This window comes from Saccharomycopsis crataegensis (assembly GCF_037102585.1).
Source record: "Saccharomycopsis crataegensis DNA, jcf7180000000084, whole genome shotgun sequence".
Classification (NCBI taxonomy): domain Eukaryota; kingdom Fungi; phylum Ascomycota; class Saccharomycetes; order Ascoideales; family Saccharomycopsidaceae; genus Saccharomycopsis; species Saccharomycopsis crataegensis.
The window spans coordinates 3,776,151-3,798,565 of NW_027043829.1; the positions used below are offsets into that span (position 1 = coordinate 3,776,151).

Here is a 22,415-nt window from a genome sequence, read left to right on the forward strand (position 1 = left end):
AGAAAAATCATAAGGAATAGGGAGGGGGTCATTAAACATTCAAATTTATAATACAATAATGTACAAGCTTGACATAGATGAATGAAAAAATAGATCAAGCTAAAGGGAGACGTGAAGAATGGGGGAAAAAAAAAGAAGAATAGAGCACAGCAAATGCTTTCAGCTCAAACACGTAGTTTCGTTAAAGAAGCATTTATCCTAGTGAGCTTCTGTGTCAAACATTCAAGGTCTTTGAAATCTGGGTCATTTTCAAATAGAAGATAATCATCGTCATTACGCTGGGCTTTCAAAAGTCTGCGTTCACGACAAATTTCATGAAGAGTTTTCTGAGAAGGAAGCTCAGAGGTATCAAGCTCACTGACGCCAATTAGCGATGTGGTTGTGTTGAAACGAACCTTCTTTGAGTTGACATGCTGTTGATTGATACCAGTCTTTGTAGTAGTGGTGGTAACATGTTTAGTGGATTGTCCATCAACTAAGGAGAGGCATATCGAAGATTGAGAGGATTCACTTTCGTAGTTCATATCTGAATAGTCTCTTTCACTGATGGATGAATAATCTACGCTTCGAGTTCTTGTTCTGGTTGTTGTTGTTGTCGTTGTGATCCTGTGATGCTCTTCAACTTGGTGGAAGGAACACGCTGAGAAATGAGAGGGCTTGATGATGGGCTTCAATGTCTTTATAAAGCTCATGGTCGATAACCTGTGCTGATGTAACTCGTCATCATCATGTTCCATCAGGAAGTCATGCAGATGGTCATCGTGATTAAATAACAACTGATTGATCCCAGTATCGTCGTCATCGTTGTCGCCATCATCATGAGGGTCACCAGCCATCATCTCAAAATCGCCATCTTCCAACCCATCAGTTTGCCAGCCGTCGAAATCAAACTCAAGCTCAACCTCATCATGATGAGCCTGTAAATTAGTACAATGTGAAGAAACGGTAACATTAACATTTGTTTTCTTGTTGGAGCCGCTGCCAATGTTGCAGGTCTTTGGTGAGTCAGAGGAGAGAATTGCCATTATGCTGATAGAAGTCTTGTGAGCAGGGGCGATTAATAATATGATTTTTGAAGTAGATATAAAGTGTGGTTGTAAGTAACAAGCAGGGTTAACAGAGTACAAAACAAGGAGGAAAAAAGATTTGAATATCTTGTGTTATCTTGTGATATTTTATGGGAGTGGTGATTGATGTCAGCCTTAGACCTTCATTTTTTTGGCCTTGTCGCGAATTCGCGAAAAAAGAAAGAAAGAAAAAAAAAAAAAAAAAAGTGATGGCGTGACCGATCATGTGAATAAGAAAGAATGTGACAACGTGGTGGATCCGTATAACCATCCCGTGGTTCATCATGTTGTTATCTAAGGAAATATTCTCCCATAAGAAAAGTATACTTATTGTTGTGTTGTCCGATGGATGTGTATAATTATATATTCCTCTAATAGCTTGGCTCAGCTAGACTCTTCATTAATCTCGGTGTAGTATGGATTGAGGTTACAAACTCTGGTATAAAAACTACGAAAAGAAAATAACAACAAAAAAGGTATTAATAACACCATCTGAATATATTATAGAAAAGTAACGAAAGCTATTATAATAACATCGGCAAAAATAGCAATATCCATAAATGGACAGTAATTCAACACAAGCAAACAACAACAATTCAAAAGGAAAAAAACAGAAAATTTCACAAAAAAACGATCAATCAGCTTTCAAATAAACTTCCAGAAGCTGCTTTCTTACTTTCGTCCTTCTTGAAAAATTTTTCTTTGTCTTTTTGGGCTTTTTTGGAGCCCTTAGAAGAGCGCGACTTACTTGCTGCTTCAGCAACCATTTCTTCAAACACTCTAGCTTCTTGGGCTTCATCTTCGGTTCTTTTAGTTGATTTGAATTTAGCACCAATGTAATGGATCACCTGAGCCCTCTTGACTCTTTCTTTAGAGCTCACTGATTTGTCATGTAGCACTTGGTCGACAACATCCCTCAACACCCCCTGAATTTCAAACTTCGAACTCACCCAAGCAGTTGCCAAAATCTTACCAGTGATGGTTCTTTCCATTTCACGTTGTTTGATATCGTCCCAGGCGTCTGGGTTCTTTTCTTGATCTTTGGTCATTTCTTCCATTGTCATTTGAGCATCGACGGCGGATGATAATATTTCCCAAGCAGATTTAGCAGTAGAACCCTTTTCTTTCACCGAGGTGAAAATCTTTGAGATCCCAAACGTCTTGTGCGATTTAATGAAAGCTGATGACTTATTAACGTAGATCTTACCAATAAGATGTAATAATTCAAGCCCAAAGGATTCTAATTTCAATTCCTCGATTTCTTTGTCCAATTTCGCATCAAAGCTCTTCAATCCATCTTCACTCTTGCTGGCCTCGAGATATGTTTCGATCTTCTTGAGCAATTTTTCTGTAACTTCGTCTACTCTTTTCTTCTTCTTTTCTTTACGTTCCTGTTCAAGTTTCATTAATTTCTCTCTTCTTTCTTTGGTCATTTTTTTCTTTTTCAATTTATCAGCTTGAGCTTTGGCATCATTTTGGGCCTGAGCAAACTCGGAGTCATGAGCTGCCATCGAAGTTTCATCCACTTTGCTTCCAGAAGCCTCGTCAGCCCCTTCTTTGCCCTCTTCTTCAGCATCCAAAACATCCACGGTCTCCGAAAGATCTTTGATCAAAGACAATTCCCCAATCCAATCATTGAAGGCCTCACCACCAAAGATCGAACTGAAAAACTCTGAAGGATCTTCAAACCCGGTTTCTGGAACCGCCTCTTCTTTACCAAACTCATCATAACGAGATCTCAATCCCGGGTCCTTTAACACTTGATAGGCTTCACCAATCGCTTGGAACTTCTTGGCCGCCTCTGGGTCGTCTGGGTTCTTATCCGGATGGGTCTGAATCGCTTTTCTACGGTACGCCTTCTTAATCTCCGCATCATTGGCAGTTGGGGAAATCCCTAGGAGATCATAATATTCGGTATCTTTAACCATGGTTCAAAAGGGCACAACAAAAATCAAAAAATTGACAATCACAGAAGCAATAAATTTGGGCAATTGCTGGGGAAATCTTTTTTTTTTTTTTGAAATTATCTGGTGATTGCTTGTGGCTTGTCAATTGTTTTTTTTTTTTGGGCTGCTGGTTTCAAGATTATTTTTTTTGGGCTGGTAATTATGTACACCAATACAAGGGTTCCAATGAATAAACCATTTGAGTGAAGGATGTTTCTTTACGAAATTAATATCGTTAAATACTCATGAATGCAATATATATATATGACCTTAAAATATAACAATTATATAATACACCAAAATGAAGAAGAAAAAAGATATAGGTGAATCGAAAAACATTATCTAACGGTAAAAAATAAGAAGAGAAGAGAAAAACCGGTCATCATTACTAAATTAGAGGAAAAAATGTGAAGACAATACTTTTCTTTAATTTTTAGTTAAGATATGATAAAAAAGAGACCAGTGGTATCAAGTGTCGCCAAACTGGATATTGTAGTATAATAAAGCTAGGCTCATGTATTCTATATTTCAAGCTCCCGAAGAGCCATATTTCGAGGCCCATTCATCAAATTTCGCTAATCCTTCTTCGCTGACACTAGGTCTGATATATTGTAAACTCACCTTGAAGTCTTTCAATGTCAAGCCCCTAATTTCTTCCTTTGGAGTGAATAATAATTTATCGCCCAACTCTCTCAACGGATTCATAGCAGCATCCTTTGTTAATGCGGTAATGTCACTACCAGAAAATCCATCAGTTAATGCAACTAATTCATCAAGTTCCAAGTCACTGAAACTCGATGCACCCTGCTGGTGTGATAACATTTTTACAAATTGGGCTCTCCTGGTCTCCCCTTCAGGTAGTGGAATATACTGTCTTCTAACAAATCTTCTTCTAGCAGCTTCATCAATATTCCAAGGTAGATTAGTCGCCGCCAAAACTAATACACGAGGCTGACTAGAATCTCCCTTATTTTGTCCCACCGCCGCATGAGACAACCCATTCCACTGAATGAGGAATTCGGTCTTGATTCTTCTAGTTGACTCATTTTCATTATCAGTTCTAGCAGATAACAAAGAATCAATTTCATCAATAAATATGATGCTTGGAGATAATCTTTTCGCAAGCAAGAATAAGGCCCTCACCAACTTTTCTGATTCACCTAAATATTTGGACGTTAAGGATGAAGCACTTATAGAAAAAAACGTTGATTTGGATTCGGTTGCCACCGCTTTGGCCAACATTGTCTTACCAGTACCCGGAGGTCCAAATAATAACATCCCTCTTGTAGGTTCTCTTAAGCCAGAAAACAAGTCAGGTCTTAAAAATGGATAAACTACAGCTTCTTTCAAGGAATTTTTAGCGACTTCCAAACCCGCTATGTCTTCCCAATGAACTTCATCACCTTGGTCAACAATTTCATTAAAAATTTGTTTGGCGGCAGCTTCATCGATACCCTTGATTTCTGAGATGATACGCTCCTGCATCACCTCTTGAACTTCAGTTTCATTAATTTCCAATTCTTTAACTCCATTCATTTGTTCATCATCAGAATCAGTCTTATTATTACCACCAGATAAGGTTTCAGTATCCTTTTCATCATTGTTGGAAAAATTAAAATCACTAGTCTCCGTTGCTTTCTTAGATATCGAGTCGACCGAAAGACTTTTCTTTGTTGCTGTTGCTAGAAGATTAGATCTCAGAGCATTCAGGTTATTCTTTGAATTAACTTTTGGAGAATTCACTCTAGAATTTGGAGCAGAATGTGTTTTCTTGGCTGCAGGTGGTTTTTGAAGACTCGAATATTTAGTTAAGGCGGGAGATTTCACAGTATGTGATTTCAGGCTTTGATTAGTAGAAATTTTAGAAGCTTTCAAGGCAATGTCGCTTGGATTAAGTCTAAAGACTGGGTTTTGTTGCGGCGATTTTACGTTTGGCTTCAGATGGTGCGATTTTAGTTTTGGTTTTGGTGCTGGCTTTGGAGCTGTCTTTGGAGCTGGTCTTGCCTCTGATGTCAATTTCTTTGGCGATAATGGTCTCTGTGTTGGTATTGGTTCATTCAACTTGTTGAACTTTGAAATTCTTTCAGAAATAGGACTTGGACCGCATTTAACGGGTTTCAATGGCACTGGAGCCGATATCTTGCTCTTCAAAGAGGAATATTCTCCAGAAGAGTGGTTAGAACTTTTAGAAACAGCAACTTCATTTAGATCACTAATGCCAGAAAAATCCTTGAATAAATTGTCAGCAGTATCTTTTTCATCAGTTGCTTGCACCAATTTTTCCTCATCTTTCCAGATCTTTGTAGCAGCGGTTTTCGAAATCAAAGACGCTGATGGACTAATATTGGAGGACGACTGGTAGTACCTCCTGCTATGAAACTTGGAAGAGTTACCAACATTTGATGTTGATTTTGGGGAGCGTAAGGTCTTTAGCATTGCTCTTGGTTCATTTTGGTTATTGGTGCTGGCCAGACTCAGGCTTGAGCTATCGATACTTCTGTTTTGATAAGATTTATTCATTTCAGCAATTTCCCTCATCAATAACACTTCTAAACGGTTCATATTTTCTTTGGCCTTGCCATCTAAATATTTAATCTCAGTATAGATGAAATTTTCTTCACTAGTCAAGTCACTTAAACTATATGACTTGCTCAAATGGTCTAACTCATAAAGAATAGTTGTATGAAGATATTTCCAACCTTGGAATGATTTTTTTATTTCATTTTTCTTTTCAAGTTCATAGTTTTGGATTGATGAATCAGTAGCTTTCTTGAAAAGAGATTGTAAACTTGTGATCGGCTGCGGAGGTCTTTTTTTCATAAAATTCATGATAATGGTATGTTGTTTTTGGAAAATTAAGGGTTTGCCTTTGTTATCAATGGGGCACAATCTTAGCCGGGTATAGCAAAGAAATAATATATATATAGCCAAAGAATGCAAACCAAGGAATGAGAGATAAGCAACAAACGATATTTTGATTATTTTATCATTTAAATAAAGCTCCTAATCTACAAAACTGAGAGCTATATGTAGCGAAAGAACGAAAGAATTGTAAGAGATTATGCTTGGGAAAAAACGATAAATATCGATGGATTGCTGATGTTGGAAGGATCACAAAATGGAGAAAAAAAATAATAGAGGGAATGAATCTTCGGAACAGTTATCACATGACATCATAGAATGATAATTTTGATAAAGGAGGGTTTTTATTGAGAGTGCTGCCTGTCAATGGGTGGCAATCTCCAACCGCAGTTCCTAAAGTGCAGGTCTTTACCGAGGCTCACAACCAGAATAGATTCACGTGAACATATAACAATCAAAATTGGCTTTTCTTTTTCTTTTTACCAAACCGCTGCTTGCCTACAGCCTTAAAACTGGATTGGACTGCTTAAGTGCAAAACTATCGATCAGGCAATTTTTGAGAGACTTAATTTGAATTTACAGTAAATCCTAAACTTACAAAAAAAAAGAAAATTGATGCAAAAAAAAAAAAATGTCTTGATTTTACGGGACACACTGCTCACTTATCAAAGCAACATATTCTTGAAACCAATATTGATCTCTCTAACAATTTTCAACAAAATATCCACATGAAATACAGAATCAGTTTAATACCACTAGGAACCCCTCTTAAGTTAATAAGCAGGAGCACCCTCAACCAGACTAATGATATAAAATCAGTTCGTTCAGCCGAACGTGATACAAACAAATATCCTGCCATACTAATATCCTGCCAAATTCACAGTTAGTTGGTTAACTTTCGATAGAGAAAAGGAGAAGAAATCATGAAAGTTAGGTCTGAATTGTGAATTTTCGACACTTTTATAGTGAAAAATTTACAAAACAGGGTAACTCTACAGTCTACAGGCACCTTATTAAAGGTGTATCATCCTCTACACGTGACCCAAGAAAAAAACCTCCAAAATCCAAATTTTCGAGACCTATTGGTTGTAGAACGCAGTAGAAGTAGAAATTATTCAGTCAAAACTACCACAAACAAAGGATAATCCATCTTCATATATACAGGAATCGGTGTCTATTTGAAATAAAGCATATCTCCATCAAAAATAGGTAGTTTTTCGACCGTTTGAAGTCCCAGAAAGGGTCTATTTCTTTCAATTTTTTTACTATTGATAGTCGCCATTTGTTTGTGTTTTTTTTGTATGTTTGTATTTTTTCCTAGACGTTGATTACAAACGCAGCCCATAATAACTTGAATCAAATACCAAGAAAGACATGAGTTACACAAATCAAATCGATTTATTTGTCGAAAAGTTGGGTAGTGATATCGATCTATCAGCCAAACATCAAGTTCTTGCGGAATTATGTGATATAATCGAGTCTTTCCTTGGTGCTAAGGAATACAGTTATTTTCTTGAGAAGTTGATTCCAATGTTCATAGACCTTTTAACTGAAGTCCCAATTAGCTTCTATAATTCGACATATGAACACAAGATAAGATCATCAATATTAGAGATTATCCAAAGATTGGTTCTTAATGATACATTTGACCAGTACAAAACCATCATGTTAGATACCATCACCACTGCATTGAGATCTGAAAATGAAGAAAATGGGGTGTTATGTATAAAAATTATAACAAGCATTCATAAATCATACAAAAATAATTTATTTGATAAGGTCGAGGAGTTCATTGAAATAATCTATGAAATTTATTCCAATTCCCCTCAAATGGTACAACAGTGGTTCAATGAAAATGCCACTGAAGATGCATCAAGTACCTCTCACAATCCCTCGTCATCACCAACTGAAATCGGGGAAAGTGAGGATTTCAATTCAATTCCTAGCGACGATGACTCTAAGCAAGAATTGTTACATTCCCTCCACTCTTTCAAAACACTATCAGAATGCCCAATCACTATGGTTTCTTTGCTTTCTTCTTATAAGCAATTGGTGAATAAAGTACTTCTTGATTTCATTCCGAGAATCATAGCATTATTGCAGCTAGAGGTTGATATTCAAAGGAAGGAAAGATTGGAAGCGGAGGCTAAGGGTAATAAATATACTTCAGTATCTAAAAGAATAAAAAACAGATCATTATATGGGGATTTTATCATTAGTCAAGTTAAAGCTACTTCATTTCTTGCATACATTTTCATCAGAGATTACTCTCCAGAATTTTTTGCAAATTTTCATGATGTTATTCCGGATTTGGTGGTTAGATTACTCCAGGACTGTCCAAGCGAATTGGCAGCAGCAAAGAAAGAATTACTTCATGCCACCCGTCATATTTTATCGACTCCATATAAGACAATTTTCATTCCTAAACTAGATTTATTTTTTGATGAATCAATACTTCTCGGCGATGGTCTAACGTGTCGCGAAACATTGAGGCCTTTGGCATATAGTACTATTGCCGATTTTGTTCATAATATCAGAGCTGATTTGACTTCAGAACAAGTCTGGAAAGCTGTGCTGATGTTCAGCAAAATATTGCAAGATGATTCTTTGAATGCAAATGTTACATTTATGTGCGCGAAATTATTATTGAACTTATTGGAAAGGGTCGTGAAATTGCCTAAAGAAGAAGCCCGGAAATTATTCATGATAATTTTGGAATCTTTTTGCCGAAGGTTTGCGAAGTTGAACCACAAATATGATTATTACATGGAACAACACAGAAAGTATGAAGCAAGAAAAGTGGAACTTGAAAGTAGACAAGACGATTACATTAAAGCCAATAACAGTAAAATGCCAAAAAATGACTTGTTGGATGAGAAAGTGGTAATTTTAAACGATGAAAAGGAATTAGATATTGATGCTATTGTGGCAAATGAATGTTCGAATATTCCAAAATTCGAAGCCGTTTCCTGCGATGAAGACATTAACATGACAAAAAATGGCCATCTGGATGATGATAACGTTGATGGAAAAGAGGACCAGAAGCTTTCGATATATCATCTTGAGGATGATTTACCTATTCAGATTTTCAAAAAAAGCTCACTGGACTCTCTTAAGGATATCAAATACTTGATCAGGAATTTAGTAAATTATTTGAAACCCATGGTGGGCCATCTTAAATTAACTAATATTGCTCCGCCAGCGACCGATCAAAATCAACAAGCATGGGATAGTGTGGCTAGAGGTTTCAGTTATGAAGAATTATTGATATTTGAAAATTTATTTAGAGAATCGATTTTGTGTATTCGTTTTTTCCAAACTGATAAGGCTGCTGTACTTCAATTAAATAAGATGAGTGAAAAGTCCACATTTGATATCAAATATCCAAATATTCCAATAACGGCCACCAAAGATGAAAAAGACCTAATGGAATCGATATCTTTAATTTTTATGAGGATAGATCCCGTAATGTTCAATGAAATAATGCAAGATCAATTCCCGCTTTTAGTCGATCAAATGAATAAAAATCCTGCCTTGCTTCACATCCCACACTTTTTTTTGAGCAATGAAATGGTGTCAGGTAATTTTATGGGGATATTGATAAGTTACTTAAAATCAAGATTGCATGAATTAGGTGCATTGGATTTGATGAATGCCCATATTCTACTTCGATTGTTCAAACTTTTTTTACTCTCTTTGAACTTATATCCAGCTCAAAATGAGGAATTCTTATTACCCCACTTGAATGAGCTTATATTGCAATCGTTGAAATACTCAACTACAGCTAACGAACCATTGATATACTTCTATTTTATTAGGATTTTATTCAAGAGTATTGGTGGCGGGAGATTTGAGAAACTTTATAAAGAAGTAATGCCATTAATGCAAAAATTATTAGAGTCCTTGAATAAGTTGATTGAGTCTGCTAGGTCACCACAAGAAAGGGATACCTGTATTGAATTGTGTTTATCTATCCCAGTCAGATTGAGTAAGTTAGTATCAATGCTACATCTATTGATGAGGCCACTTGTGTTGGCTCTTAACGGTTCACTGGAGTTAGTCACCCAAGGTTTAAGAACATTGGAATTATGTGTTGACAATCTCAACGCCAACTATTTTGATCCGATCATTCAACCGGTTATTGATGATGTTATGAAGGCTCTTTGTAAACATCTCAAGCCTCGCCCTCATTTACACGTCCATAGTCATACTGCTGTTAGGATCTTAGGGAAATTTGGCGGAAGAAATAGAAATTTCATTAAACCTTCATCAGATTTACAGGACCAATCAATGATGACTCAAAGTGTGGAAGCAGTTTTTGATATCAATGGTATTAAAGGACAATCATTTGTCTCAATTTCCTCTGGTGTTAATGCTGCTATTAATATTTTGGAAGATCCTAGACTACATTCTAATCTGAAGTTAACAATCCATTATCGTGCGAACGCTTTCAAGTACCTTTCTGCCGTGTTGATGCTTTTTGTGGATACTAGCGAAGTCCCTCAAAACTATCAAAGTTTGATTGAATCTGCGGTTGATTCTCTAATAAAGGAAGAACAAATGAAAATAAAGCCGCTCTCAACCGAGACAATAATCGACAAAAGAAAATTCAATAATCAAGAGCAATTATTTGAAAGATTATGGAAGGCTATCTTTTATTGTTCAAGCATCAACGAACTCAAACCCAATGTGCACGGATTAATTACCAATTTGTGTAACCATTTTACCCAACTCTATATCACTAGAAGCTTAATCAGAAGATATAAGCATGAACGCAGTTTCACGGTTTCAGATGGGGAAGGGAAAGTATATTTGGATGCTAATATCATGTTTAATGTTATTAACTATGCTCTAAGTAACAATATCACAGAGGTCAAAAATGCTGGTATTGTTGCTGTCAAACAAATTTGTGATGCTTGCGAAATCATTTTTGGCTCAATTGAAAATAGTCTCAGATTTGGTTTGCACTCTTCATTGATTGCTGTGTTCTATCATTCTTGTTATGACGAAATGTATTATAATAAGTTGGGTGGTGTCTTAGGATTAAAGACTATGATTGATGATACCGGTATTCCAATTACATGGTTTGGAAAATTCCAACATGAATTGGTGCGCGCATTATTCTATGTTTTGCGCGATACTCCAGATATCATGCCTGCTTTGGTTACCAATACTGCTAAAAGCCTCATAATCAAAATTATTGGTGGCTGTAACAAGGGTGCTACGTCAGTCGACGAATTGCCTTACGAATTGATTAGCTCCTTGGTATATGACTTGGCAAGTCCAAATTCATTAGTTAGAAAAACTTCACAATTGGCAATCGAGATTTTGTCAGATCTTTCGTCCGTGTCGAAGATAGACTTGATTTCTTCGTGCAAAACGGTCCTCTTACATCCAATTTTCGCCAAACCCTTACGGGCTTTGCCTTTCTTAATGCAAATTGGCCATATTGAAGCCATAACCTATTGGTTGGGTCTTCCTCATAAGGAAGCTGAATTTAATGACGAAATGCAGAGACTATTGTTAGAAGTGGTGAATTTGGTTGAAGCTGAAGATTCAATGCTCACTACAACAGACCGTTTAATTGATTATGAAACCCGTGAACAGTTGACAGAACTTAGAGTTGTTTGTATCAACCTCTTGACCGTGGCTTTGTCTAAACCAGAATATACCATGACTCAACCAGGCTTGACAAGGCTTAGAATTCTAGCTGTTTTCTTTAAGACTTTGGGTGCCTCTGAGAAGACAATTGTAGATGCTTCCCATGTTGGCTTGAAGTCAGCGCTTTCACAGAATAGCAAATTGCCAAGAGAACTATTGCAAAGCGGTCTTCGTCCAATGCTAATGAATCTTTCTGATTACAGAAAATTGTCAGTGTCCAATTTGCAAACGTTGGCAAGATTATTGGTAGTTTTGGTGAACTATTTCAAGGTAGAAATAGGTAAAAAGTTGCTCGATCATGCCAACTCATGGGCTATGCCGGAATTGTTGAATCAAATTGCAGGATTTGATCTTTCTAATAACAAAGTCATTCAAATTCTCAACTCAATCTTTAACATTTTTCACTTGTTGCCTCCAAAAGCTTACATTTTTATTCCTGATGTATTGAGATGTTTAGAAAAAGTTGAGATCAATCTTAGACGCGTGAAAGGTTCCTCTTGCAGAGAGCCAATAGTCAAATATCTTGACGAGTATCCAAATGAGGCATCGGAATTTTTCCTCCAAGAATTTTCTTCGAGAAAGATGCAAAATATTCATACTTACTTTGTTCTCAAATGTCCAGAATTGAAAAAGGTAACAAAAAATAATGTTTCGAAATTCTTCGAAGCTTTAGCCTGTGAAAATGATTTTAATACAAGCATTACGAAATTTGCTAACCTTGTTGATATTGTTTCTGTTGTGGTGGATGATGACCTTTGGACTAGATCTCATAAGGAACTATTTGTTAATTTATTCCAAGCTGGCCAGAAAATAATAGGAGAGTTTCAAAATTATCCTTACAATCAACAAAACCATTTTCAAATATTTTATTCAATTGATAAATTACAGGAAGTCTTGATTAAATCTTTTGAAGTCTCTAAAAACGATGATCTCTTATTTTCCTTGGTTGACTTCTTAACAATCCACAAACTAACGGTCAATCTCCAACTAGTTGACTTCATTGCCGAAAATATTATCAAGACAAAAGATATTGCTGTTAGACAATCATTCTTGAGCAGATGTGTGAAGATAGCTGTGGATGGTAATTATAAAATCCCGACTAAAGTTTATATTCTCAAAAAAATCTGTGTTCCAATATTGTTGAATGAGGCAAGAGTTAACAGCAACCTTGATTTGTTATACGGTGATGACACACCAGAATGGCTCACCTTAGCTCACACTAATATTTGGCAATCTACGGATGAATCAATTGTGGGTCACACAGCGGGAGAAATAGATTCATACAGACTTGAGTTACTTCAGTTAACTGCTTCACTATTAAAATTTTCACCAGCGAAGATTGAACCAATTAGAAAGGATGTGATTAAATTTAGTTGGAATTTGATGAAGCTTGATGATACTATTCCTAAATATGCTGCTTACTTGACCAACTGTTACTTTATCAACGCTTATGATACACATGTCAAGATCACCACTCATATGTTCTTTGCATTGCTAAGGGCCAATAATGTTGATGCTCGATATCTTGTAAAGCAGTCATTGGATTTGTTAGCAGATGTTATTCCGGAACGTATGAAGCAGAATGACGAGGACAAATCATGGATCAAATGGCCACGAAGAGTAATTCAGGAGAATAATTTCGTGGTGAATAATGTTTTCAATGTCTATAAATTCATGGTTGAGCATGAAGAGTTATTTTTTGAAGCTCGCAATCAATTCTTATCCAATGCTATTAACCTGATGGGGAAGTTGACAATTTCACCTAACCCATCCACAGATAATCAAATTCTTGCTATTGAATTGTCGGAATTGATATTGAAATGGGAGCAGAGAGCAGACAAACTTAGAAAAGAAAAACTCAGTGCTCCAAATTTCAAAGACGAGGACGAAGAAATGAAGGATGTTGGGGTTAAGGAATTTGCGGATAAGAAAAATTATGATGAGAAGTTGGCTGCCAGCCTTGAGTACAGGATTCCAACTGGTCAAAAAGAGGCTTTTGTGACATTCTTAATTAGATATTTGTGCATTAGCACCTCCAGATGCTCATCAACTGATTTGGGAAGAAGGGCTTTGTCTGTTCTTTATGATTCGACGCAATTATGGTCTGAAATTAACATTCCATTGGTTATTTTTGAAAGATTTTTGCTAACAAATGATTTGAATAGTGGTAATTTCAGTATTTTGGGATATTGTTGGAACACTCTAGAAGTTCTAGGCATTACTTTGGAGAATAAGGATTCTGAATGGATCATTAATAATTTGAAAGCACTACAAAGATTGTTGATCAAAGTTATAAAAACACATAACCATGATTTGCAAGAAGTGTTGCAAAGGGTGTTGAGGATTATTTTGAAGGCTATCACTGAAGAAAGTTATGAAGACTCAGAGCCAGAAGATGTTAAAAATTTTATGAATTTGTTGATATCGGTAATATCCTCTGATCTTGGTAACACTGCATCATTGGCTGCTGGTATTACTTTGTTTTCTACCGTCACCTATTATCAACCAGAAAGATTAACGCCGTTAATTCCTAGTATCATCAAAACTTTTGGTAAATTATGCAAAGATCATGTTACTATAACCATGACTCAAAAGATTTCTCAAGAAAATAGTACACAAGTTGAAGAAGAAGCAAGAATGACTGCCAAGCTATTGAGCAAAATTTTGGACTTCGCCACCATTAGAATTTCATACTTTGGAGACCACAGACGTATTTTCTTGTCTATTTTGGCCCAATTCATCGAAAGATCATATGACAAAGACTTATCAAAGCATATAGTTGACGTTGTTTATAAATGGATTTTCTCTAGTGTTGGTGCGTACCCAACTCATAAAGAAAAAGCTGCTATATTATCAAAGATGATGGGATATGAACCAAGAAGGGAGATTCCAATGAGCTTGTCAAAGGATTACCTAAAGATTATTATCAAAATTTTTGAGGATAAAAGCCCAAAGACTGCTGACTTGACTCTGAGATTGGAGCACTCCTTTTTACTAGGGACTAGATTCATTGATGTGGGCATCAGACAAAGATTTATGAGGATTCTTGCAGACAGCTTGCAACCTGATATAAAACACAGATTATACTATGTGATTAAAGAACAAAACTGGGAAGACCTTGGGGATTTCCCTTGGCTAATGCAAGCTTTGGAATTGATGTTTGGCTCTTTCAACCAAGATGCCAAGATTCAGTTGAAACCAGGTAGTTATAAGTTTGCTCCATTGGGTTACTTGGATATATCTGAACCATCCACTACCAGTGCGGAACCATCGAATAGCAAATTAAAAGAATTTTTGGATAATCATAATGAATTTATTGTTAATGCTCGCTCAATTACTGCCGGCGATGTTATTGCTCCACTTGTTGAAATTCTACACAATGATATTAATAGTATTAAAATGGCATGGGTGGATGTTTTCCCTGTTGCTTATGGAAGCATCCCACGGAAAGAAAAGGCTGATTTTTCCACTTGTTTCACGTCATTGTTATCAAAAGACTATCACTTGAGAGCTAGCGGTAGCATACTAAATGGGGTTCAGGCTCTATTAGAAGGTGCCTGTAAATGTGATGATCTTCACATTCCTCCTCATTTATCGAAATATTTGAGCACTGCCTTCAACACCTACTATTCAACAATCCAAGATTTGGAATCCCAATCCACTACTTTCAATCAAGCAGGGGGTGACGAATCTGTTGACGATGCTCTTTTGGAAGTCTATATGTCAGTTGAGGATAAGGACATGTTTTATGGTTTGTGGAGAAGAAGGGCTAAATATGCTTTGACAAATAGCGCTCTTCTGTTTGAACAAATTGGGATGTGTGACATGGCAATGAGATACTATGAAAATGCCCAGATTAAAGCTCGTACTAGAGCGTTGCCGTATAGTGAATCTGAATATTCACTTTGGGAAGATAATTGGATTTCGTGTGCTGAAAAATTGCAACATTGGGACATTCTAACTGAGCTTTCCAAACACGAAAATTATACCGATTTGTTATTAGAGTGTGGTTGGCGTGTGGCTAATTGGAACGATGATAAAGAGCCGTTGGAACAATCGGTAAAGACCGTCATTGATGTGCCAACTCCAAGACGTCAAACTTTCCAAACATTTTTATGCCTTCAGGATTTTGCCCAGCAAAAGAAAACCATGAATGATGTTCTTAAGCTTTGTGATGAAGGTACTCAGTTAGCATTAAAGAAATGGGCTTCCTTGCCAACGAGATTTACCGGAGCTCATGTTAGTATGCTTCATGTTTTCCAACAGTACGTTGAATTCAACGAAGCTAGTCAAATATATAATTCCTTAGTCACCACTAATAGTCAGAACATTGAAGTTAAGTCTCAAGAACTCAAAAGAGTCCTACAAGCTTGGAGAGAAAGGTTACCAAATGTCTGGGATGATATTAATATTTGGAATGATCTTATTGTCTGGCGTCAACATTTCTTCCAGCTTGTGAATAATATATATATTCCATTCTTACAAGCTGGAAAGGGAAACACATATTCACAAGTTTATTGTGGGTACCACGAAACCGCTTGTGTCATAAACAGATTTGCTCATGTTGCTAGAAAGCATGGTTTAGATGAGGTTTGCATTTCTCAGTTGAACAAGATTTATAACTTGCCAAATATTGAAATTATGGAAGCTTTTCTCAAGTTGATTGAGCAAGTGAAGTGTTATTATCAAAATGATAAGGAGTTATACACTGGTCTAGATGTTATTAGTAATACCAATTTGGCGTATTTTGGCACCCAGCAAAAGGCGGAATTCTTTGTTCTCAAGGGTATGTTTTTGGCTAAATTAAACAGCCAAGATAAAGCCAATCATGCATTTGCGACTGCCATCCAACTTGATAGTAACTTGGCAAAAGCTTGGGCTAAATGGGGGTTATATAATTATAAATTGTTCAAACAGTCAAATAAGAGTACTGATTTAAATGAAGTGATGGATTATGCTAAAAGCTCTTTGATTTGTTTCCTCCATGCCGTTGGCCTTTACAAAAATTCAAAATCTAGAAGGTACCTCGCCTTGATTTTATGGATTATCAGTTTGGATGATGAAAAGGGTACATTGGCATCGCAATATCAAAACTATAAGGGTGAAATCCCAGTATGGTATTGGATCACTTATATTCCTCAGTTGTTGACCTCTTTATCTCATAAAGAAGCGAAGTTTGTCAGAAATATTTTGATTTTAATCGCTAAGCTGTACCCACAGGCCCTTCATTTCCCGTTGAGAACCACAAAAGAAGATTTCCTTGCCATTCAAAAGCAAATAGCCCAAGATTCTCTTATCCCGCTAAAGAATTCAGGTATAAAACATGATGGTTCAGTGAATGAGTCTGACAAGACTGATGATGGTGGGAATGCCAAATCTGGCGGACATGGTCATCCATGGGAACATGTTGAGGATATTATGAATATTTCGAAAACTTCGTATCCATTATTGGCATTATCTTTAGAATCTTTGGTTGCCCAAATCACACAACGATTCAAATCTAGCGCCGATGAAGATGCTTACAGACTTGTCGCTGCCTTATATAACGATGGGATGCAATCCTTCAATAGAATGTTGAATGTGAAAGGAGATGGAAAATTACCGAACCATATGGTGGTCAATCTTATCAAATTTGCAGAAACGGTATTGACTAGACAAGTGCGAGCTGAGTTTGAGAAAGATTTTATCATTTCCAAACCAAGTTATGAGACTTATATCAAGAGATTAATTAAATGGAAGGATAGATTCGAAAATAAATTGGATAGAAGATTCAATAAAATCAATCTTGAAAGCTTATGTCCACATTTGACGGAATTCCACCACCAAAAGTTTGAAGATATTGAAATCCCTGGGCAATACTTGTTGAATAAAGATAATAATACCTACTTTGTCAAAATTGAAAGATTTTTACCTACTTTGGAGGTGGTTCGGGGATTCAATGCCTGTTATAAAAGATTGCAAATCAGAGGTAAAGATGGTTCCATTCATCAATTTGCCGTGCAGTTCCCATCCAATAGACACTCTAGGCGTGAGGAACGGATTTTCCAACTCTTCCGGATCTTTGATGGCGGTCTCGTTCGAAATGTCCAATGCCGCTCCAGAAATATTAGTCTCACCCTTCCTGTCGCTGTGGCACTTTCTCCTCACATCAGGATTTTATCTAATGACAGCAGTGATATCACTTTACAAGAGGTTTATGAACAGGTTTGTCGTGAAAAGAAACAAAAGGTGGAAGAACCATTTTTCTACATCACTGAGAAGCTCAAGGCTACATTTGATCCGAGATTACCAAAACCTGATATCATCAGTACCATGACCGAAATCTTTAGTGCGGTGCAGACTTTATATGTTCCATCCACCATCGTACACGACTATTTTGTGAAATCTTACCCTAAGTTCGAAGACTTTTGGTTATTTAGACGCCAATTCACTTCACAATATGCCTCTTTTATTTTTATGACCCATATGATGAGTATCACGTCTCGTCAACCACAGAAAATTCATATCAATATGAACTCTGGATCGGTGTGGACTTCTGAAATGTTGCCAAATAAGACTAGTCAGCCAAATAAAAAGCCACCGCAGAGCAACGGCAATGGTAATAATTCTAGTGGCTCAAATAGTAGTGTTGATGATAAAGAGCAAAAGATTCCGATTTTCAGCAATCCTGAGGCGGTACCATTCAGATTGAGTCCAAACATTCAGAAATTGATTGGTCCTGTTGGTCTTGAAGGTATTTTGTCGGTGTACGTTTTAGTTCTTGCGAGATGCTTGTCCAATTCTGAGTTTGACATTGAGAATTTCTTGAGCTTGTTTGTTAGGGACGAAGTTATCTCGTGGTTTGCCCAGAATTTACAAAGTAGTGCTCAAGGGCCCCACTTGAGGGATATTGTTAGAGTTAATGTTGATTTGATTATAACCAAAATTGCTAGAGTAGGCCATGTTTCATCAAATACACCAATTACCACCCAATTTGTGAATGAGATGATTGCCAGTGCGGTTAATCCAAGAAGTCTTGCACAATTGGATTATTTATGGAGGCCTTATCTTTGAATTTTTTTTTTTTTTTCTCTTTCTCTTTTCTTTTCTTTCTCATCTATTAATTTTTTTTGTCAAGATTTTTGTTGAACTTATATTTTATTTTTTTTTCCTTTGTGTTTTACCTTATTGCTTATGAATGTATATTATTGTATGATGTTTGTTTATGTTGAGGTTATTGTAGAACTTTTTTTTTTCCTTCTGTGGTTGTTCATCCACGAGATGCAAAGTTACAATTTATTCAAAGATTGAAGAAGTTCAAAAGGGGAAAAAAAAAAAAAAGTATTTTAATGTTGTGTTAAACAATGGAAGGGGAAAAGAGGTAGGTAGAAATCAATCCATAATAATATACTAGACTTGGCCTTTGTAAAGGATGAAATTAATAAGAATCATGATATTCAAAAAAAAAAATGAATTTATATGCTCAAAAAACAGACAGAAAGTAATCTCAAACAAAACTAAAAATCTTTTTAAGAGGAAAACCAAGTGATAGAGAGAGAAAAGAACTGTCTTGAAAAAAAAAAATATGCCGTCAAAAAATTTTTAGAAAAAAAAAAAAGGAATAATCAAGAACACAGACTGAGTAACCTGGAATAAATAAATGAAAAAATGAAAAAAAGAAAAACACAGACTGAGTAACCTGGAGTAAATAAATAAAAGGAAAAAGAAGGAAGGAAGGAAGGAAAAAAAAAAGGAAAAAGAAGAAAAAATGAAATAGAAACAGGATATCAGAGCAATCTATTTATTCTCGCTATTGATATTCTCGGAAATATCTTCATCTTCCTCATCTTCAGCTTCTTCATCATCCTCTTCAAAATCTTCCATAAGGGAGTCTTCTTCATAACTTTGGTCAGAGTCGTACCAGAAGTTTTCATCAATGGTATCGTTTTGTTCGTGGGGTGGGTTGGTGCCACTGTAGGCGGTGTTTGCAGTTGGCATGATGAAATCTGGAGGGATATCTTGTTTCGAACGTTCGACCTCGGCTTTGACATGGGCATTGTAAGCTTTACGATTTTTGCGCCAATCGACAGCGGCATCGACGTTGGCAGGAGAGTTAATGTTTGGGTCTTCAAGTAAAGAGATGATGGATATCAACACGGTTTCCACAGTTTGCACCGGCGACCAGGTTTCCGCATCAGGTTCCTCGGAAGTTGGATCACCAGCGGCATGAAGAATGGATACACAAAGTTTACCATCTTTGTAAACGTTTGGATGATAGATTGGAGGGGTGAAACGGAAACTTGGGGGCTGGAATGGGAATTCCGCAGGGAACTTCATTTGGGCTTTGAAATAGCCACCGTGGTAGATTGAGTCTTCATTAAGGACCATCACCCCAACATTCCAGAGAAAAATGTTGTTGTTTTCGAGCTCGATGTGGAAAGAAGGTATACCCTTCTTAGGGTCTGTGAGTTCTCTGAACTGTCTGAACAACACTGAAGCCGCACTGCTAGACATTGTGGGTATTATGGTTTTTGTGGGTGGGACGAAACTGGCTGGTTTAAATTAAACTGGGGATTCGGAAAATGAAGCAGAACTATTGGTATTAGTTAGTAACTAGAGTGGTGTTTGACGAAGGCAACACAGCAATAAAAAGTAGAATAGCAAAAAAACAAAATAAACGAAGGAGCGTCGATCAAGACAACAACAAAGTCTTGGATTGTTTTTTTAATTTGTAATATGTTTCCAGTATTGCTGTCGTTGGTGGCAAAAATAAAACTAAAACAGAAAACAGAAAACACCCAACCAGTCCACTTAGTAATCATGACCATTAGTCAGGATGGGATAAAGACGAGATGAATAGCAAAAGAGGGGGAGTCCAGCTCCTTACTCCTTTCTGGCTATCTAAATTGGGATATTCTAATCAAGCTGCTGTTGCTATTGTTACTACCTAGAAAACATACCTTTTTTGGGGGGACAAACTACTAGAGGCTGGACGTGGTTTGCCTGGTAGATGAGCAAATGGGATAGGTGATGCCAGTTAGCGTGTGATTGCAATTTTTGGGTGTTTTCTTTTTTTTTTTCCCTGTTTCTTTTTCTTCTGTGTCGTCTCCCGGTCACGTGAAAGCTGGCGGTTGACTTGGATTATAGGTACATTCATTATCTATCCCTTTTGATTACACTATGGTAATAAGATATATTTTATTATTGATATTTTTATTCAATTTATAACCGATTATCTAGCGAGGTTTACTTGTTTTGAAAAGAAAAGAAAAGAAAAGAAAAAAAAAAAAAAAAAAGATAGGAAGAAAAACAAAATATTCTCAAGCCTTGATGATAGTAGAATCTCTACCTGGACCAGTACCAATCCACTTGATTGGAACACCCAAATACTTTTCAATGTATTCAATATACTTTTGGCAGTTCTCTGGTAAGTCCTCGTACTTGGTGATCTTACTGATATCTTGTTTCCAGCCTGGGAAAGTTTCATAGACAACTTCAACCTTGCTCAAAACCTTCAAGTCAGCTGGGAAAGAGTCCAAAACCACGGCTTCAGTGGCACCAGGTGGAGTGTACTTGTAAGCAACAGCAACCTTGATTTCTTCAAAAGTATCCAAGACATCAAGTTTGGTCAAGTTCAATAAAGTGTAACCATTGATACGGGTGGAGTACTTGAGAATAACCAAGTCCAACCAACCACAACGTCTTGGTCTACCAGTGGTGACACCAACTTCAGCACCAATTTTTTGTAAAGCTTGACCAATCTCGTTGAGTTGTTCGGCTGGGAAAGGACCTTCACCAACTCTGGTGGTATAAGCCTTAACAACCCCAAAGATTTCGTCAATAGACTGTGGAGGAATCCCCAAACCGGTCAACACCCCGCCAATCCCGGTGTTGGAGGAAGTCACGAATGGGAAAGTACCGAAATCGATATCTAACAACAAGGCATTGGCACCTTCAACAAGAATCTTCTTGTCTTGGGCAATGGCTTCATGGATGAATGGGACAGAATCAACGACAAAAGGCTTCAATTCTTCCTTGTATTGCTTGTAGCGAGCCAATTCGGCAGCACCATCGTAGTCAAAGTCACCATATCTCTTCTTTCTTGATTCCACAAGTCTGTTGAAACGAGTTTCAAATTCTTCCCAGGCACCAGGTTCGTCGTTGACCAAGTGGTGGACACGGATACCGGATCTGGAGGCCTTGGTGGCGTAGGTTGGACCAATACCTTTACCGGTGGTACCGATCTTAGCCTTCTTTGGGGCATTGGACAACTCGGATTCTCTGAGCTTGTCAGTGATTTGATGGAAATCAAAGACAAGATGAGCTCTAGAGGAAACAAATAAACGGCCATCGACATTAACCCCTTGGTTCTTGATCTTTTCCAACTCGGCAAAAAAGGAAGGGACGTGGACGACAACCCCGGAACCAATCAAGTTCTTGCAGTTTGGGTTGATGAGACCAGAAGGCAACATGTGGAAGTCGTACTTCTTACCGTCGACAACGATGGTGTGTCCAGCATTGTTACCACCTTGACATCTGGCACAGACGTCGATGTCATCACAGAGAAGATCAACGAGCTTCCCTTTACCTTCATCCCCCCATTGGGAGCCTAAAACCACAGAAATTGGCATACTTGTGGATGAGTGAACTGAAAATAGTTCTTAAGTTATGTTTGGAACGTATGAAGTGTTTTGCAAAGACGCACAACTGCTTGCAAAGACTTGGACCATTTTATTAAGAGAAGAAAGTGAGTAGCGGTGGTTGATGTCCCCGAACGAATTTTCACAGCGGTTTTTTTTTATTCGAAAATTTGCACCACACGGCACGTGCCAGTGACTCACTATGCCACTGGATTGATATATTATCTATGTATGTTGTATATATAATTTATTGTGGTTGG

The 22,415-nt window shown here is 37.1% G+C and overlaps 6 protein-coding genes across 6 annotated transcripts; 1 reads left to right on the forward strand and 5 right to left on the reverse strand. All coding sequences in view use genetic code 12, as the record gives it.

Moving 5' to 3' along the window:
• Positions 1-164: 164 nt before the first annotated feature.
• DASC09_045930 (uncharacterized protein) lies at positions 165-1,025 on the reverse strand (the record flags this gene model as incomplete). Its single annotated transcript, XM_064998192.1, has 1 exon — positions 165-1,025. The coding sequence occupies one exon, from the start codon at positions 1,023-1,025 to the stop codon at positions 165-167; it is 861 nt and encodes a 286-aa protein (XP_064854264.1).
• Positions 1,026-1,705: 680 nt separating this feature from the next.
• On the reverse strand, positions 1,706-2,995 carry CAJ1 (Caj1p; the record flags this gene model as incomplete). The annotated part of the gene is made up of 1 exon (XM_064998193.1): positions 1,706-2,995. One exon carries the CDS (start codon positions 2,993-2,995, stop codon positions 1,706-1,708), a length of 1,290 nt encoding a protein of 429 aa, XP_064854265.1.
• Positions 2,996-3,541: 546 nt separating this feature from the next.
• On the reverse strand, positions 3,542-5,842 carry SAP1 (putative AAA family ATPase SAP1; the record flags this gene model as incomplete). The annotated part of the gene is made up of 1 exon (XM_064998194.1): positions 3,542-5,842. The coding sequence occupies one exon, from the start codon at positions 5,840-5,842 to the stop codon at positions 3,542-3,544; it is 2,301 nt and encodes a 766-aa protein (XP_064854266.1).
• Positions 5,843-7,249: 1,407 nt separating this feature from the next.
• TRA1 (histone acetyltransferase TRA1) lies at positions 7,250-18,589 on the forward strand (the record flags this gene model as incomplete). The annotated part of the gene is made up of 1 exon (XM_064998195.1): positions 7,250-18,589. The coding sequence occupies one exon, from the start codon at positions 7,250-7,252 to the stop codon at positions 18,587-18,589; it is 11,340 nt and encodes a 3,779-aa protein (XP_064854267.1).
• Positions 18,590-19,312: 723 nt separating this feature from the next.
• CDC34 (SCF E2 ubiquitin-protein ligase catalytic subunit CDC34) lies at positions 19,313-20,029 on the reverse strand (the record flags this gene model as incomplete). The annotated part of the gene is made up of 1 exon (XM_064998196.1): positions 19,313-20,029. The coding sequence occupies one exon, from the start codon at positions 20,027-20,029 to the stop codon at positions 19,313-19,315; it is 717 nt and encodes a 238-aa protein (XP_064854268.1).
• Positions 20,030-20,835: 806 nt separating this feature from the next.
• On the reverse strand, positions 20,836-22,146 carry ADE12 (adenylosuccinate synthase; the record flags this gene model as incomplete). The annotated part of the gene is made up of 1 exon (XM_064998197.1): positions 20,836-22,146. The coding sequence occupies one exon, from the start codon at positions 22,144-22,146 to the stop codon at positions 20,836-20,838; it is 1,311 nt and encodes a 436-aa protein (XP_064854269.1).
• Positions 22,147-22,415: the final 269 nt, after the last annotated feature.